The 17584-nt window shown below is 36.8% G+C and overlaps 2 protein-coding genes across 2 annotated transcripts; one reads left to right on the top strand and one right to left on the bottom strand.

Moving 5' to 3' along the window:
- Positions 1 to 877: 877 nt before the first annotated feature.
- On the bottom strand, positions 878 to 5514 carry LOC142529238 (palmitoyl-monogalactosyldiacylglycerol delta-7 desaturase, chloroplastic-like). The gene is made up of 5 exons (XM_075634710.1): positions 4820 to 5514; positions 4604 to 4744; positions 4384 to 4524; positions 1301 to 1407; positions 878 to 1216 (listed from the first exon to the last, which is right to left on the bottom strand). The coding sequence occupies exons 1-5, from the start codon at positions 5384 to 5386 to the stop codon at positions 1009 to 1011; spliced, it is 1164 nt and encodes a 387-aa protein (XP_075490825.1). The 5' UTR covers positions 5387 to 5514; the 3' UTR covers positions 878 to 1008.
- Positions 5515 to 5611: 97 nt separating this feature from the next.
- On the top strand, positions 5612 to 14520 carry LOC142529239 (protein POST-ILLUMINATION CHLOROPHYLL FLUORESCENCE INCREASE, chloroplastic-like). Its single transcript, XM_075634711.1, has 10 exons — positions 5612 to 6104; positions 6203 to 6331; positions 6418 to 6513; positions 6581 to 6659; positions 13391 to 13412; positions 13458 to 13502; positions 13580 to 13692; positions 13786 to 13896; positions 14191 to 14363; positions 14449 to 14520. Exons 4-10 carry the CDS (start codon positions 6657 to 6659, stop codon positions 14483 to 14485), a joined length of 504 nt encoding a protein of 167 aa, XP_075490826.1. The 5' UTR covers positions 5612 to 6104; positions 6203 to 6331; positions 6418 to 6513; positions 6581 to 6656; the 3' UTR covers positions 14486 to 14520.
- The last annotated feature ends 3064 nt before the right edge of the window (positions 14521 to 17584 follow it).

The raw sequence follows: 17584 nt of genomic DNA, 5'->3' as shown, positions 1-17584 counted from the left end.
AAATTTGACAACACAAAGTAATTTTCTCATTTATTCTCAAATTTGAAATAGTCATTCTGTTTGAGCTCGATGTAATCAACGTGGATCCAAACAAGCTCCAATTCATTACTAGAGCAAGTTAAAGCTTGACGGTAATTTTTTTAAATGCCTCACTCATTTTGAAAACGACAATGGATAATAATTAAATTGATTATATACAAATGTTTTAATAATTGAAGCTAAAAGTTTCATAATATAAAATTATAAAAAAAAAATTGGTGATATATAGAGTAGCCACTGAGCTAAGGTTGGCGTGCATTTAGGCAGCAACCTGGCTGCAGGAATGCGCGGCGGTAATGCCTGCCAGTGCCTGACTCCCATCCCTCCCGACAAGTGCCTGTGCATGCAGCCATTGCCCATTCCTTCTCTCGTGCACATTGTTGATCCTAAATTTACTCACCACTCAGACTTTTCCTTCACATTCTTTATATATATATACATATGCAGCATTGTTTTGTCCGGTATTATTATTTTATAATATACAATGCTAGGCCTTTCAGCGTCGAAGTTTGAGCACAGGTTTCAGGCGCCTGGTGAAACAAAGGACTGGTAATGATTTTTGACATTGCGTGAGAATCCATATTAGTTGCTCTTTGCATAAACTCCGACTCAGTACAATAACTTGGAAAATCACGTTGATCAAGGAAATCGCAATGAACAACACATCTACGAGAAACTCGTTCGAAAATATATTGATGATGAGAATCGAATTAATGATCATTGACCAAATGAAATTTCTTTAACCTTTGTTGTAAGGTGGTTGGATATCGAGTTCAAGATTGTATAGTATTTGTTACGAGCTGATAAATATTTCATTACATTATGGATGTGCTATATATGAAGTTGACTAACGTTAATGAGATGTGTGTAAAAATTTTATTGAGATATTATAACAATTTCTTTAGGAGCTACTAGCAGCACGTAACGAACAAAAAGTCGGTGTGTCGAAAAAAGTAGGACGCCGTTTGCCTAAGGATGGACTGATTCAAAAGCCAATCTTTGCTTGTGGTTTGTGGTGGGCAACTTGACATGGGAGGCTAACCCAATGGCCTGAAGAAACCAAACCACGTACCAAGTCATATCGATTTGCCACCATTCAAGCCCATGCATCGCGGAATACTCGAAGGCGTGGTGATTATTATGCCAACCCTCGCCAAACGCAAGCAATGCTACCCACCTAACAATTCAGAAATGGAGATGATCAATTGTTTCCAAGAATATTAATCTCCGGTTCCTGACTTTAAAGAATAGATAGACGTACCAGTTATTTCGAGAGAGATCTCTCGTATTCCAGGCTTGTTTTCCCCAAACATGGCAAGCCGAGTTCACCAGCCAAGTGATGTGGTACACCCATACGATTCTCACACCCTGCCATACGAGAAATACGATTATGACATTTTTTTAAATTAGTATATATATTAAAGTTGCGATTAATTTTTTATATGATTATATCAATAATCCTATGAATATCATATTACATTAGTATATTTTAAATCCGGAGAAATGATACATGAAAAACCTATTTTAAAAAATTATAAAACATGAATAAAAATCAAATAATTTAAAATATTATTTAATATCTTTCATTTGATTTTATCCTTGTTGTAGAATATTTTTATTCAATTTATTAATTTTTGTTTTTAGAAAATATATAATATTTAAACTGAATTAAAATAACATACATGTGAAATACTAATAATTTAAATTTTCAATAAAAATCACGATCTCAATTTTATAAATACAAACTAAAAATAAGATTGTTTATTGATAGGCTCTTAATAGTTTATACTTTTGTTGTCATATTTTTCTTCGTTTCTGCTTTCTACGTGCTTAATTGATACACTTTTGTGTTATTTTGTTGTAGGAAGAATTTTTCTGCTCATGAGATAAATATGGGCTAAAAAAAGTGATTTTATATCACAATTAAAGTTGTCAATATGAAGCTTGGGGAGGACTTGAAGCAGAAAAATTTTAGAAATGGACTTTTTCACAAGATGCAATCACGTTTTGTGACTACTCTTCATCTGCCGACACAACTGAGTTCGAATTTCGAAAACTGTAAAGATAATATCATATTTTAGACTCCTAATTATGGTTTTTGATTTGTGAAAAATAATTGGAGAAAGAATTTTCTTGTTGACAGAAATAAAGATAAGATATAGTTTTATTTCATAAAAGCTTTATCATATCTTTCTTTGGTAGTATTTTGTCTACATTAGGATTTCTTTAATTTTGGTAGGTTTTTCTCCTTAATCCAATAAGCACTACACGTACAAAACAAGAAGGAGGCACACAACTGATAAAATATAATTCTCTCTTTTCCATCCACCTCTTCAACATGAAGAACAAAAAGAAGACAATAGAATTTCTCTTCTCTCCACAATTATAGGCTAAATTTTTTTTCCTAATTCAATGGATATTTTTACTATTTCAATTTATCAATATGAGGTTTTTTGCTCTTCAATTTAATATTCTTGTTTGTTCAAGTATTTGTTGGTTTATGATTTATTTATATGAAAGTAATATGTCAGTTAATATGACAATTTAATTCGATATATAATTTTCTGCCGCTACCAATGAATTCAGTAATCCGTAATTGTCATAAACGATTAGTACCTAAGTAACACTAAATTAGGTGTGTTGTGCTATCATAACATATTTAATCTAAATAAATCGATGAAACTGAATTTATCAATCACAACTATCTCGGTTGTTAGATTTTATAATTAACTGTTTTCACAAAACGAAAAGTGCTATTTTTAATTAATATGGAACAGTATCGTGCCCAGTTAATTATTAATAAGTTTTGACTGGATGCTGTGTTTAGTCAATTAAATCATGAAAACAAAAAGATTTTAGCAACTATTCCTATAATTCTAAGTTTAATTACTTGTAACTGCATGAATAAATAATATGTTAGCTGATGAACAATGATACAATTGAATAGTGAAAATCCCATTGAATCAGAATTTGGTAATTTAATTCTCATTTGGATTTATTATTTTTTTATTGGCTTCTAATTTAGTTTTAATATTTTATTTTTTGTTCTTTATTTGTCCTCAAAAGAAATCGTCTACCGTTCTCTGAGAATTCGACCCTAATCACCAATACACTCATTTTACTTAGAGAGTAAGAATTTAAGTTTGGTGGCTCAACAACAGCACAACATTTATTATAGACAAATGATAAAGTTGTAACTCCTAAATTAAAATTGATAAATCAAAGTAGTATGTTATTGCTTATCCATCATGATTTCACTTCCTATAAAATTAGTTTAATAGTCATAGTATGATTTATCCACATATAATCGCATCTCACTAAGTAAACGCAACATTCATTATATGCAATAAATGTAAACGAACCAAGCCGTTCGTAGCTACTCGAAGCTCGAATCGATAAAAAGATTGTTCAAGATCGTTCGTTAAGCTTCCCAAGCTGAGCTCGAGATTCACGATGTTCGGCTCGTAAGCTCCATGTTCCCGAGTTCGAGCTCGAGCTCAGCTAGTTTTTTGGGTTAGCTTATTGGTCATGAGTTTTTGTATCACATTTCTATTTTAGTGAAATGTAACATATTGAAATACTATAAATTAGAACCATACCCCTTAATTACTCATATATTAGTTAAATTTTTGGCTAACAATATTCGACGAGCTGTAAAACGATTTTGTTTAACAAACTCAAAAATGAACTTATTTAATGAGCTCGAAAACGAGTACGCCTCATGAGCCGAGCTTGAGCCATATTCGTTAAAAATGATAAACGAGAACCGAGCTCAAGCTATTCACGAGCTTAGTAATTTTCAAACGAGTCGGATTCAAACCTATATAAATTCTAAACAAGCCGAGATCGAGCTTGATAGTATTAGATTTAACTCTTTATATCCCTAGATAAAATTTTCTTAATTAAGAGAGAAGGGGATCTCGTTTCAACAAAATCCACTAGGCCCCATTTTGCGATTTTGGACCCTTTCAGAACTACTAGTTCTGGCCTCTAATATTTGAAATTACAAGGCTCAAAAAAGTCAAATGGTCCACCTTGCCAAACAAGTACACTCTCACACCCACCATGAAACCCATGTTAGTATTGATTGCCCCACTTATCCAAAAAAATGAACGGTATATCCACAATCTCAACTGGGATGAGCCGATAATGGTAACTCATATAACACCAAAATCTCAATTTTATGTCAAGTACTTGTTTCAAGAATCATCTTTAACAAAAACTCTTCCCAGGAAAACTCCAAAAACAATTGGGGTCATTTAGAACACATTTGAAATTCAACGGTAAGAAACTCCGCCCCCCCCAGCCCATTTGACAAAATATAGTAATTAGAGTGCCACTTACCATTCCCCACACAATGTAAGGGAACCCTCCGAGGGCATATAGTAGAGCCCCAAGAGCCACCGGATGAATAACATAAGTTCTTTGAAGAAACTTGTAAAAGGGTTGTTTCTCCAAATCACCAACATTGCTGGGATTCCCACACTGCAAAAATATACCCATTAGCACTTGCAAATTTGTGGACACGTTTGTTTATATTCAAACAAGTGGAATACTAAAATACCCTTTCAGTTATACTGTCGGTGTCAAAAAGCCAACTCATGTGACTGAACCAGAATCCTTCGAGGGGGCTGTGAGGGTCTTTATCTGTGTCACAGAACTGGTGGTGGTACCTATGTGTGCTCACCCAGTCAATTGGATTTCCCTACAAAAACCAAAGCGCAAATCTTTATGCGAAATCTTGGTTTTGTTGTTACTGTACCAGGCAAAAGAATCCAACCTGAAGGGCTTGAACACCACAGTATGCGAAGAAGTATTCCAGCCATTTGGGAAGCTTGAAACTCTGGTGAGAAAGATTTCTGTGGAAAGAAAGAGTGATGCCCAAAAGGCCGGAGATGAAATACAATCCCACGGCAACGGAAAATGCTCCCCAATTGAATGTGAATGGAGCGGCGATACACAACGAATGCATAGCCACAACCACCCCAACCGTGGCCACATCCAAAGAATTCCACTTTCTGCCCCGATAAATGTTCTTCCTCCTCTTCACGACAACATCAGAGAGCAAAATTCTCCCAAAGCTGGAGTCTTTTTCATTTCCCGGAACTGGAATTGATGCTGCACTGAAGATTGTCCAAACCCTTTTGTTTTTTCCGTTTTGCCTTGTAAATACACCGTGAATTAGAGAATAGTTTGTGTTTCTTATGGCTGTAGCGTGATGCAGCGAATCTTTATGCTTTTGTGTGATTGTTTGGGAATTGGGCTTGGCTTGTTTGATGCTATGGTGGCGAAGGGGGCCAAATGGGAAGAGTTTTGCCTTAGGCGGCGGTGATGCAATGAGAGCCATTTTTCTTGGCTTGTTCTTCTGTTTTTTGTGTTGGTACTTTATACACTAAATTTCGTGGGATTATGATTTTTTTTTTTGTTCTCGTAGATTCATGTGGTGGATTTGATGTTTGCCAAACCTTTTATGGACGGAAAAAAAGACAATTAAAATTTCAAAGGGAGTTGAGTTAAAAAGGCGGTTGCTTATCCGAATAATAATAATAATAATAATAATAATAAGGCGGTAGCAGGTTTTGTGGGGTTGAATTTGGGATTTTGCATGTAGCTGGTGAAAGGCTGGTGATGTAAATGTCAACATTTTTGGGGATTTTATTTGGGTTCACACAAGATATATGCAATTCACGCCTTTTGTCCATTTCTGTTTGCTTGGAGATATCTGGGAGTGCCAAGTTTGTGTTGTGTGGTTGCGTGTATATCTCTATGAACCTCATCTTCTTTATCTAAAACCTCACTTCCCGAACATCTGTGCATTGCCTGATAAATGGCTGCGACAGCTGCTACTAGTGCTTCTCCGTTTAATTCTTCCAACCAAATTGTATCAACCTCTAGTACTTCTTCAGGTACCCTTCTTTTGAAATAATAATGATTTCTATGTAATTTTGATTCGTTTTCTGAAGGAAAAAAGCATATTAGCTAGTCTGTTGGTAATTTTAATCGCTTGGATTGGAATTAGATCAAGATCTTAGTGAATGGGATTCATGGAAATGTATCGATTACAAGTGAGTTGGACTGTTGTTTTTTTATTTTAAAAAACCTTCATATTCAGGGAGTGCTTATCGTGAACATCTAACTTTATCTAATGCAAATTTTCTTGTAGCCACTAGTTTTTGGTGGAGTTCTTGCCAATAAATTATCCAATTAAAAGAAGATTAATTAAGATTAGAGGGGAAGCTGCTGCTGTTGCTGCGGCTCTGGTTGCAGATGCTCCCGTTGTGGAGTTTAAAGAGTAAGTCTTGAGTTTTGTTCAACTCTTTATCTGCCATTTGTGTCCGTGAAGTCTGATGGTATAGTTTCTTGAATGCTGTTTTATAGTTATGTGCTTCCTAGATGGGCCGACTTTGATCTCGGAAGAGCTCCAGTCTACTGGAAAACCATGAACGGCCTTCCCCCTAACGCCGAGTGTAAAATGTATTGCTTTCAACTTGGTTTCCTCTATATTCTGTTCATTTGTATGATTTCTTTAGAAAATTAACAGGGAGAAAGACTAAAGTGATTCTATAATCCTATGGCAACCACACTTGCTCCCAACGAAGACTACGGAATTGCTTTTAATGGTAATCTATCACGCTCCGTCCAAACTTGGTTCAGTAGACTTTATTGTTTTTATCACCTCTTCTCTGCGTTTCTGAAATTTGGTCTTGAATCACGAACAACAGCAACAAAACGATCTAGTCGAGGCAAGGAAAATCCTTTCTCCGCAAGACGAAATTGCCCGTATTAAAGTGCTATACGTTTCAGGCAATCGTCCCCAAGGTACAACGACTTTAAGTCAAAACTTTGCAGCACGACAAAGCCTTGATATCGGCGAACAAAGATATGCAATTGCTTTCAAGTATAAGAACCGAAATTATGCAGCAAAATGTCAAGCAGGTATGCAACAAAACAAAATGATTCCGCAGCCTTTGAATATGGTTTGAGGGATTATTTATAGATGATCACCGGTTGCATTGAGGAGACACGTTTCTCCAGACTGGATGCGTAGAAGAGACACATTTCTAGTCAAAGGACACACGGTTTGGTGGAAAAGCAGCCTGGAGCAGGTGCAGACATAGCCAAGAGACGCACACATTGATTGGTGCTTTCGGAAACAGCGCCTCGCGCGCGGCTGCGCGACATTCCACGCGGCCGCGCGCGACATTCTGTCCGCGCACAGCTCATGCACAACAAGTGGCGCGCGCCTGCGCGAGAATCGGCGCACCGGCGCGCGAGGTTCTGTTCAAATGACCAAAATCCAGAACCAAGCGCGCATACGCGCAAGATGTGGCGCACCTGCGCATCTCTCATCTTGGCACAACAAAATTTAATTCCAAACAAATTTTGTCCAAAAGATTAATATTGGTCAAAGACCACACCACACCTCACCTCACCGTACCGCCCCGCGCCGAGCCGAGCCGGGCGGGCGGGCGCGCGCGTGTGTTTAATACACCGAGACATAGCTCACTAGCGTCTTGCCCCGTCTAAAAATTTCTGGTACCCCTTGGGGCCCAAACCCCTAACTCAAACTTAAAGTTAATAAGGAAGACTTCACTTGTCTACTTTTACAATGTGGGACAACTCCCACTTCCTTTACCCTTCAACAACTCTTCATTATTCATTTATCCAACAATCCCCCACATAAATGAACTTAATGCATGTATGCAGATTTACTAGAAAGCTCTTGTGAATTATTATTGCATTAGGATAGGTAGCTTTTGACTTTGAACCTTCCTTAGTAATATACCATAGGATTTACTAGTTGAGTAGGACACGATGTCTTGAACTAGTCAACCGTTTACGTAAACCAAGTCAAAATAGTATTTACACAATAATAATTCTAACATATTTTTGTTCTCATGTTGTGTCCATTTCGGGCCTGGACCATATCTTAGATTCATAAACGTTTTCCATTGAAGCAGCCATTACTTCTCACTTATATAGGTGATCTCCTATCTAGAGTATCCTGCCATACTCTAGCTCATAGGTATAGGAATCATTAAAAGAAAACTTAACCTCACCACATGTTGCAGGTCTTTTCTACTTGGATTTTGTAGGAATGAGCCTTTAAATATTCCAAGTATTCAAACTAATATTTATAACTTAGTTGTCCCATTGAACCAAGGTCATGGGATCTCCACTTCACAAGGTTGGGTTACCGCTATAAATATTTTATTTTGTGGGTTTTAAGCCCATTCCTCTCAACAGTTTGTACATTTGATCTCTATTTATACCTTTAGTAAACGGATCCGCTAGGTTTTCCTTTGATTTCACATATTCAACAGAAATAACCCCATTCGAGATCAATTGTCTTATGGTATTATGTCTCCGTCTAATGTGACGAGACTTACCATTGTACATACTGCTTTGTGCTCTTCCTATTGCCGATTGACTATCGCAATGAATGTTAATGGAAGGCACTGGCTTATTCCAACAAGGAATATCTTCTAGGAAGTTTCTTAGCCATTCGGCTTCTTCCCCAGCTTTGTCTAATGCTATGAACTCGGATTCCATAGTAGATCGAGCTATACACGTTTGCTTAGACGACTTCCATGACACCGCTCCCCCACCTATTGTGAATACATATCCACTAGTGGACTTGGAGTCTTTTGTGTCAGATATCCAATTGGCATCACAGTATCCTTCTAAAACTGCAGGATATTTTGAATATATTAAACCATAGTTCAATGTATATTTCAAATATCCAAGCACTCTCGTTAAGGCTTTCCAATGATCCTTACTTGGATTACTTGTGAACCTACTTAACTTATTCACTGAATATGCAAGATCTGGACGAGTACAATTAGTCAAGTACATTAGACTACCAATTATCCTTGCATATTCCAGTTGTGAGATGGGTTCTCCTCTATTCTTTGCTAAATGAACACCTAAATCTATAGGAGTTCTAGCAGGTCGAATATTTAAGGTACTGAATCTTTCAAGCACCTTTTCAACATAGTGAGTTTGTGATAAAACTATTCCTTCAGATATTCTAGAGATTTTAATCCCCAAAATGATATCACACAACCCCAAGTCTTTCATATCAAAAGACCTTTTCAACATATTCTTGGCATTTATAATCAACTCATGATTAATTCCCATAATCAACATGTCGTCTACATAAAGACATACAATAACATAAGCATTTGCATCACCTTTAATATAAACGCATTTATCACATTCGTTGATTTTGAAACCATTTGACTTCATTGTATTGTCAAATTTTTCATGCCATTGCTTAGGTGCTTGTTTGAGTCCGTATAGTGACTTGACAAGTTTACACACCTTCTTTTCTTGTCCGGGTATAACAAAGCCTTCGGGTTGTTCCATATAAATTTCTTTTTCTAACTCTCCATTCAAGAATGCTGTCTTTACATCCATTTGGTGAATCTCGAGGTTATGCAACGCAGCAATCGCAATGAGAACACGAATGGATGTAATCCTTGTAACTGGAGAGTATGTGTCAAAGAAGTCATAGCCTTCTTTTTGTTTGAACCCCTTAGCCACCAATCGGGCTTTATATTTATCTATAGATCCATCTTCTTTGTATTTCCTTTTAAGGATCCACTTGCATCCTAAAGGCTTACAACCCGGAGGGAGATCAGTCAACTCCCACGTATGATTATGCATGATGGATTCTATTTCAGAATTTATAGCTTCTTTCCAGAAAGGAGCTTCGGGATTGGATAGAGCTTCTTGAATAGTTCTTGGTTCATCATCTAACATGTAAGTCATAAAGTCAGGACCAAAGGACTTTTCAATTCTTGCTCTCTTTCCACGTCTTGGTTCTTCATTGACTTCTTTAGAATCAATAGTAGATTCATAAGACCGTTTAATGGAACCTTCTTTTCTTTCCTTACAAGGTAAGTTGTTTTCAAAGAATATTGCATTCCTTGATTCCATAATAGTTCCTTCATTAATATCAGGAATCGTTGACTTATGCACCAAAAACCTATATGCACTACTATTATAGGCATATCCAATAAAAATGCAGTCAACGGTTTTGGGTCCAATTTTAACTTGTTTTGGCTTTGGTATCTCTACTTTAGCCAAACACCCCCACACTTTTAGCTATTTATAAGATGGTTTGCGACCCTTCCATAACTCATATGGAGTTTCATCTTTCCCTTTGTGTGGTATTTTATTAAGAATGTGGTTTGCAGATAGTATTGCTTCCCCCCACAAGTTTTGAGGTAAGCCAGAATTTATCAACAATGCATTCATCATCTCCTTAAGAGTACGATTTTTACGTTCTGCAACTCCATTGGATTGAGGTGAGTATGGTGCTGTAGTTTGATGAATTATGCCAGAGTTAGTGCAAAATTCTTCAAATGGAGCGACATACTCTCCACCTCTATCACTTCGAATCATTTTGATCTTTGTACTCAATTGATTCTCAACCTCATTCTTATAATTTTTGAAAGCTTCTATAGCTTCATCTTTACTTTTCAATAAGTAGACGGAACAGAATCTTGTGCAATCATCAATGAATGTTATGAAGTACTTATTCCCACCTCGAGTTTGCATAAACTTTAAATCACATACGTCAGTGTGAATTAAATCAAGTGGATTAGTACTTCTTGTCACAGAATGGAATGGACCTTTGGCCATCTTTGCTTCAACACAAATCTCACACTTATCTTGTGGATTTCTTTTAAATGCAGGTATTACATTCAAGTTCGCAAGTCTTTGTAGTGTGTTGAAGTTAACATGTCCTAATCTTTCATGCCATAAATTAGAACTTTCAAACAAGTAAACAGAATCATTCACTTTATTCTTCGCCTCATGGCGGTAAACATTCATTACATTGAGTTTAAAGAGACCATTATCTTGGTACCCTTTTCTTACAAATGCACCAGCCTTAGTTAGGACAAACTTGTCCGATTCAAACACAAGTTTAAAACCCGCCTTACTCAACAACGATCCAGAAACCAAATTCTTTCGAATGTCTGGCACATGCAGCACATTCAACAATGTCATCTCTTTGCCGGAAGTCATCTTCAATACCACTTTGCCAATTCCTACGACCTCAGACGTCGTAGAGTTTCCCATAAACAATTTTCTATCACTTACAGTAGTGTAGGATGAGAACATTTCCTTATCAGCACATATGTGGCTAGTGGACCCGGTGTCTACCCACCATTCCCTTGGATTATCCACCAAGTTGGTTTCAAAGACAACTGCGGATAGATCAAGTCGTGATAGGTCTATTGGTACATTCCTATCTTCGATGACATTGGTTTGCCTTAGATTCTGATTTTTGTTGTCTTTCTTTGGAAGACGACAGTCCTTGGCCATATGATTTGGCTTGCCACAGTTGTAGCAAGTTCCTTTGAACTTTTTGGCCTGCCCTCGCTTCTCATTTTGAGGACGCTTTCTCTTGTGACTGGTGCTAGATTCTGTTAGATTGGCCTTGGCCTCGGTTTCCATTGTTCTTTTGTATGATTTGGCTTCAGAAGTCCGGCTGTCTTCCTCAATTCGAAGCCTCACAATCAGATCTTCAAGTTTCAACTCCTTGCGCTTGTGCTTAAGGTAGTTCTTGAAGTCTTTCCACATCGGTGGCAATTTCTCAATGATAGCCGCCACTTGAAATGGTTCATTGATTTCCATTCCTTCTGCCAACAAATCATGAATTATAATTTGAATTTGTTGTACCTGGCTTATTACGGATTTGGCGTCCACCATTTTGAAGTCCAGAAATTTGCCAACTACGAACTTCTTGACTCCTGCATCTTCTGTCTTGTACTTTTTCTCCAATGAATCCCACAATTCTTTGGCTGTCTTGACAGAGCAGTAGACACTATAAAGCATGTCGTCAAGTCCGTTTAAGATGTAGTTGCAGCAGAGGAAGTCACTGTGGTTCCATGCATCAACAGCATTCCTTCGTTGCGAATCGGTATCTCCTTCAGATATGACTGGAGGGGACTCTGTTAGGAACCGAGATAGGCTCAATGTGGTCAGATAGAATAGCATTTTCTGTTGCCAACGTTTGAAGTCGGCACCATTGAACTTTGTAGGCTTTTCGCCATGAGCAGGAGCAGTAGGGACGGTAGGCATTGGCGCAGGAACAGTAGGAGGAGTCGACATTCTTCAGAAACGAGAAGAGAACAAATCAAAAATTTCGTCTTGCGATTGTTTTTATCACCTCTTCTCTGCGTTTCTGAAATCTGGTCTTGAATCACGAACAGCAGCAACAAAACGATCTAGTCGAGGCAAGGAAAATCCTTTCTCCGCAAGACGAAATTGCCCGTATTAAAGTGCTATACGTTTCAGGCAATCGTCCCCAAGATACAACGACTTTAAGTCAAAACTTTGCAGCACGACAAAGCCTTGATATCGGCGAACAAAGATATGCAATTGCTTTCAAGTATAAGAACCGAAATTATGCAGCAAAATGTCAAGAAGGTATGCAACAAAACAAAATGATTCCGCAGCCTTTGAATATGGTTTGAGGGATTATTTATAGATGATCACCGGTTGCGTTGAGGAGACACGTTTCTCCAGACCGGATGCGTAGAAGAGACACATTTCTAGTCAAAGGACACACGGTTTGGTGGAAAAGCAGCCTGGAGCAGGTGCAGACATAGCCAAGAGACGCACACATTGATTGGTGCTTTCGGAAACAGCGCCTCGCGCGCGGCTGCGCGACATTCCGCGCGGCCGCGCGCGACATTCTGTCCGCGCACAGCTCATGCACAGCAAGTGGCGCGCGCCTGCGCGAGAATCGGCGCACCGGCGCGCGATGTTCTGTTCAAATGACCAAAATCCAGAACCAAGCGCGCATACGCGCAAGATGTGGCGCACATCTCTGTTCCGAAGGCCTTCCTTATCTCTCATATTGGCACAACAAAATTTAATTCTAAACAAATTTTGTCCAAAAAGATTAATATCGGTCAAAGACCTCACCTCACCTCACCGCGCCGAGCCGGCCGGGCGCGCGCGTGTGTTTAATACACCGAGACATAGCTCACTAGCGTCTTCCCCCGTCTAAAAACTTCTGGTACCCCTTGGGGCCCAAACCCCTAACTCAAACTTAGAGTTAATAAGGAAGACTTCACTTGTCTACTTTTACAATGTGGTACAACTCCCACTTCCTTTACCCTTCAACAACTCTTCATTATTCATTTATCCAACATTTATTACATGTCAACTGAATCAATTTTGTTGAAATACAAATTCACTTATTGATGTCTTATGTGCCCGTATACATACGCTTGTGCATGGTGCAACTATTTTCACTCAATTGTTTATCTTGAATTGTGCTGTACGTTTGCACGTTTGGTGGCGTTCTGCTAATTGATACATTCTGTAGGAGGGTTCAATCACCCCATCATGTGTGGCAGTGAGCCACGAGTAATGCTCCAGAAAGTAAGGAAAAGCCGATCTTCCTTTCTACACAATCCAAATATGCCTCGCAAAGCATGGTATACCCCTTGCACAAATTCATTCTAGTTTATAGATTGCCCCGTATTTCATCCCCTTAACGTTCTCTATTTCTCAGCATTAAGTTTAATATTTTCATTTACCAACGGAGTCGACTGTCCCGGTCCCTACAAGCTACAATTTCAAGTGCCAAAGTCTTGGCGGAATAGACCAGCTTACTTTTTCACCGAGGTACAAACCGGTCTTCATCTTGTCATCTTGTTTAGCACGTATTTCCCTGCATTACCAACTATTTCCTCTTAAACATTTAATTTTCGGATGCAGGGTCTAGCCAAGGAGCTGAGTAAAGAAGGTGCATGTGACAAAGCAATATTTCCTGATACTAACATAGTGGTCACTAGATGTGCTATGATCGATAACTTAACTGTTGAAGGAGTAAGTTCTTTTATTCTTCTCTACTTAATATCACATTGATGGGTGATATAAATTACTTCTACTTTTTAGTTTGGCTGCCTATGCAGCACAAATACCCAAACTGTTGGTTCTGTATCAGTCGCTTAAGTTTTACATGCATGCTGAAGATTAACTCCGCTGCCCCCCATTGTTGGCCATGAAATCGACAGGGTGATTTAGAATGTCTAGAAGATGTGCAAATGGTTCTTGTTTTGTCATGTATCCAAAAGATACAAGCATAAAAAACCTGAGAATAATCTATTGTCACGGATACAGGGTGACCGCTGCAGTCTTGATTTTGTACCTGGATGTACTGATCCAAGCTCGCCTCTTTTCAACCCACTGGCCAATGTGGATGAAGGTTCTTGCCCTCCTTACGTAGATTCAGACTTCAGAGGATCAGCCACTATACATTGGATTCCACTCATATACCACGCGCTTTTGCTCAAGTAATTCTTGAAGGCTTGTGTATAGAACACATCGAAATTGGTTCGATAGTATCCGTATTTAATACATGTAACTTCTGTTGGTTAGGCTGTGCTTGCATTTAAAGCAACTGGGGATCAAATAACGGCCGTAATCAGATTGTTAATCTTTTCAACTGCATATTGCATCTCCTTTAAGGTTGGTGATTGCTCAATTATTCGGAGGGTATTTTCATTATTCCTTGCGGTTCTGAATTTGTTGAATTTAAATTAGGGCATGGTCCGCTTTCGTGGAACGGCCATAACGGGTGTTGCGGGATGAGAACGGCAGTTGCTGCGAGAAATTCCAGGCTAAAACAGATGTGTAACTATAACTTTATTTTTTCGGAATATCGACGATTTCGTGGTTGTCGTGGAATGAAAGGCAATTTTGCGGCGGTGGTTGAATATTTATGTAATTTTTACAAATTTTCAATTAATCTTTTACAAAATATAGAATTAGATATATTTTTATTGTAGAAGTACACTAAGATAACCGCGATCGTTTCGTGAAATATCAATGGAACTGAAACAGCAGCCTCCGCGACAACGACGAACCACGATCAATTCACTAACCTTTTGAGTCGACTCGAAAAATATTTGATATGTATTCAAATTAATCCGATTCGATTCGAACTTGAATATGCTCAAACTATATATATATATATATATATAGTTTCAAATATAGTAAGAAATTATTTGAAATATAAATTTTGCAATGAACTTTTTATTCATAGAATAAAAAATTTGTTATAATAATTTGTGTACTTAATAACGATGATAGATAAATAAAATAATATCGAATATGAAAAATTTCCAATGTAACATTCATATTTTGGCCTGAGTCAGTATTAGGAAACACCCATTTAGTATATATACAACAGACATGAAACAAGACATATACAAATATTGTTAAAGTATGTGTCCAGTGAGCCAATTTATGGTTTAAGTTTTATTGATTTTTATCTAAAACAATCTTTATTTTAATAATATTCTACGGTTTTATCTAATTATGACATTTACTTTCTATGGAAGTCTTTGAATATACTATAAGTATCATGAGGTATGTCTTTCAACATAAGATCATGAAACTTGTTAAGAAGTGCACCTTACATTCTAAATAAGTTTCTAGTCGAATCAGACCCATAAAATAAAGATAAAGTCGCTTGATACTAACATCTGTGATGTAGACGCCATATTTCATTTTAAGAGCATGGTTCATTCATACAGATTGATGATCATTTGATATGACTAAACAACCTTCAATCGAACTGTCCAAGTGATTATTACTTATTGAGTGAAATATTATATGATTATGGTTGCACATTAGTCCTTTAACCCGAGAAAACGTAAAAACTACGTAATAGCATGCACTTTAATATGTTTACCGACTCCATTGAGAATCATCGGGTGGTGAGCTTGAGTGTAGTTTTGAAATATGTATAAGGAAATGTGTTGTAGTTGGGGATTCGTCGCTCGCCTATAGGTGAAGATATCCTATGTGATCTGATGAGTTCATAGTGCAAAGAGTCTCTGGTTAGAGCAAGACATGCACTTTTGGGAAATGTGTTTTCCTAATTGCACATACGATGTCACTATTTTTACTCAAAGATATATCACATCCTAATCGAATTCATATGCAACTTTCGATATAACAATGGTTGTAGATTAGACCGGAATATATGAGTTGAAGGCACTGTACTGTACACTAACAATAACTTAATATTCTTGCAAACACTACCAGTGATGTCTAAGGGATCTTCGGGCAATTTTATTAGACACTTTTACCATGATTCGATTGGTATAATCAGACTTAAGTTTTGATATTCTCGATCAATGTGTTGATGAAAAGAATGAAGCTAATTAAAGTAAACTTAAAGAATCATATGAAGTTGTTAACCCACGACTAATTATATCTCTGAACCATTGAGGTTCACATAAGTATCAGATTTTTAGCTCCCGTTGAGGTAGTCAAATTTAAAAAGTTGAATTTGACGATTGTAGTTTGATGGAGATCAAACAGATTGCTTACAAAAAATTTATAAATGAACTCCATTATCGGAAGTTGTGGAAGTCAGCTTAACTGCAGATTAAGTGAGGAGAGTGCAAATTTCTATTTTAGTGAGAAGTTCACAAGCTGGCAGCTGCCAAAAATAGATCAGTTGAAATTTTGATCTTCGAAATTTTTGATTTTCATTATATGAACAAGATTTGTGCTCTCATTACATTGACGTCATCTGATCGTCGATCGAGATTATAACGACTTCACAATTATTTATTTAGTAAATTAAGAATCTACTAATTGAATAATAATGTTAGTAATGATTATTACTATATGTACATGATTTTCACGCATTATTCTAGAAGGATCTAGAATTGATTAACAATTAATTAAAAAATTAAATAATGATTATTTAATTTTACATATATGTCTACGCATGTATATATGTGTATATATGTAATGAGCCGTTTTAATTATACGTTGTTTAACAAAAATTAATATTAATTATTTTAAATTGAGGAATTTTAAATAATTAAGTCAAATAATTAAATTGTGTGTAATATATGTGTTAAAAATATCGTTTTATATTAGATGATATTGATATATATATTTGAATTTTATGACACAAGGCTAAAGTAAAATAAATCTGGTCAAGTTTTAGCCCAAGTAATAAAAAATAGGATACAGATATATATATGTTGTGAAATTATGGTAAAAAGTAAAAATCTCAAACTCTCAAAATTATCAAACTACACACTTTATAATATTTTTCTCTCAACTCAATTGTGATTTTCTTCACAAATGAGATATCTATTTATAGAAAATATTTACAAATAATCTAAAAATAAATTCATCATTACCTACATCATCACACACTAATTTTCAATATTTACAACTCTTATTTTCAACATTCAAATATTCAATACACATATTTAAATATTATTTTTCAACACTCCCCCTTGTGATGATGATCATAATGATTGTCTACATTACGTGTTTTTATACTGCCTCGTTAAAAACCTTACTAAGAAAAACCCATTGGGATAAAAACCATAGTAAGGGAAAAAAAGTGCAGTCACGTAAACTCTCCCTCATGTTGACACGAACAATTCTTCACAAATTTCGTAGATTGCGCATCCCAATATTATATATGTGTTTTCTGAATATTGTCGTAGGAAGTGCCTTTGTGAAGAGATCTGATAAG

This window comes from Primulina tabacum, chromosome 16 (genome assembly GCF_025594145.1).
Source record: "Primulina tabacum isolate GXHZ01 chromosome 16, ASM2559414v2, whole genome shotgun sequence".
NCBI lineage: Eukaryota > Viridiplantae > Streptophyta > Magnoliopsida > Lamiales > Gesneriaceae > Primulina > Primulina tabacum.
The sequence above is the reverse complement of the archived record's forward strand: the minus strand, read 5'-3'. Positions and strand labels throughout refer to the sequence as shown.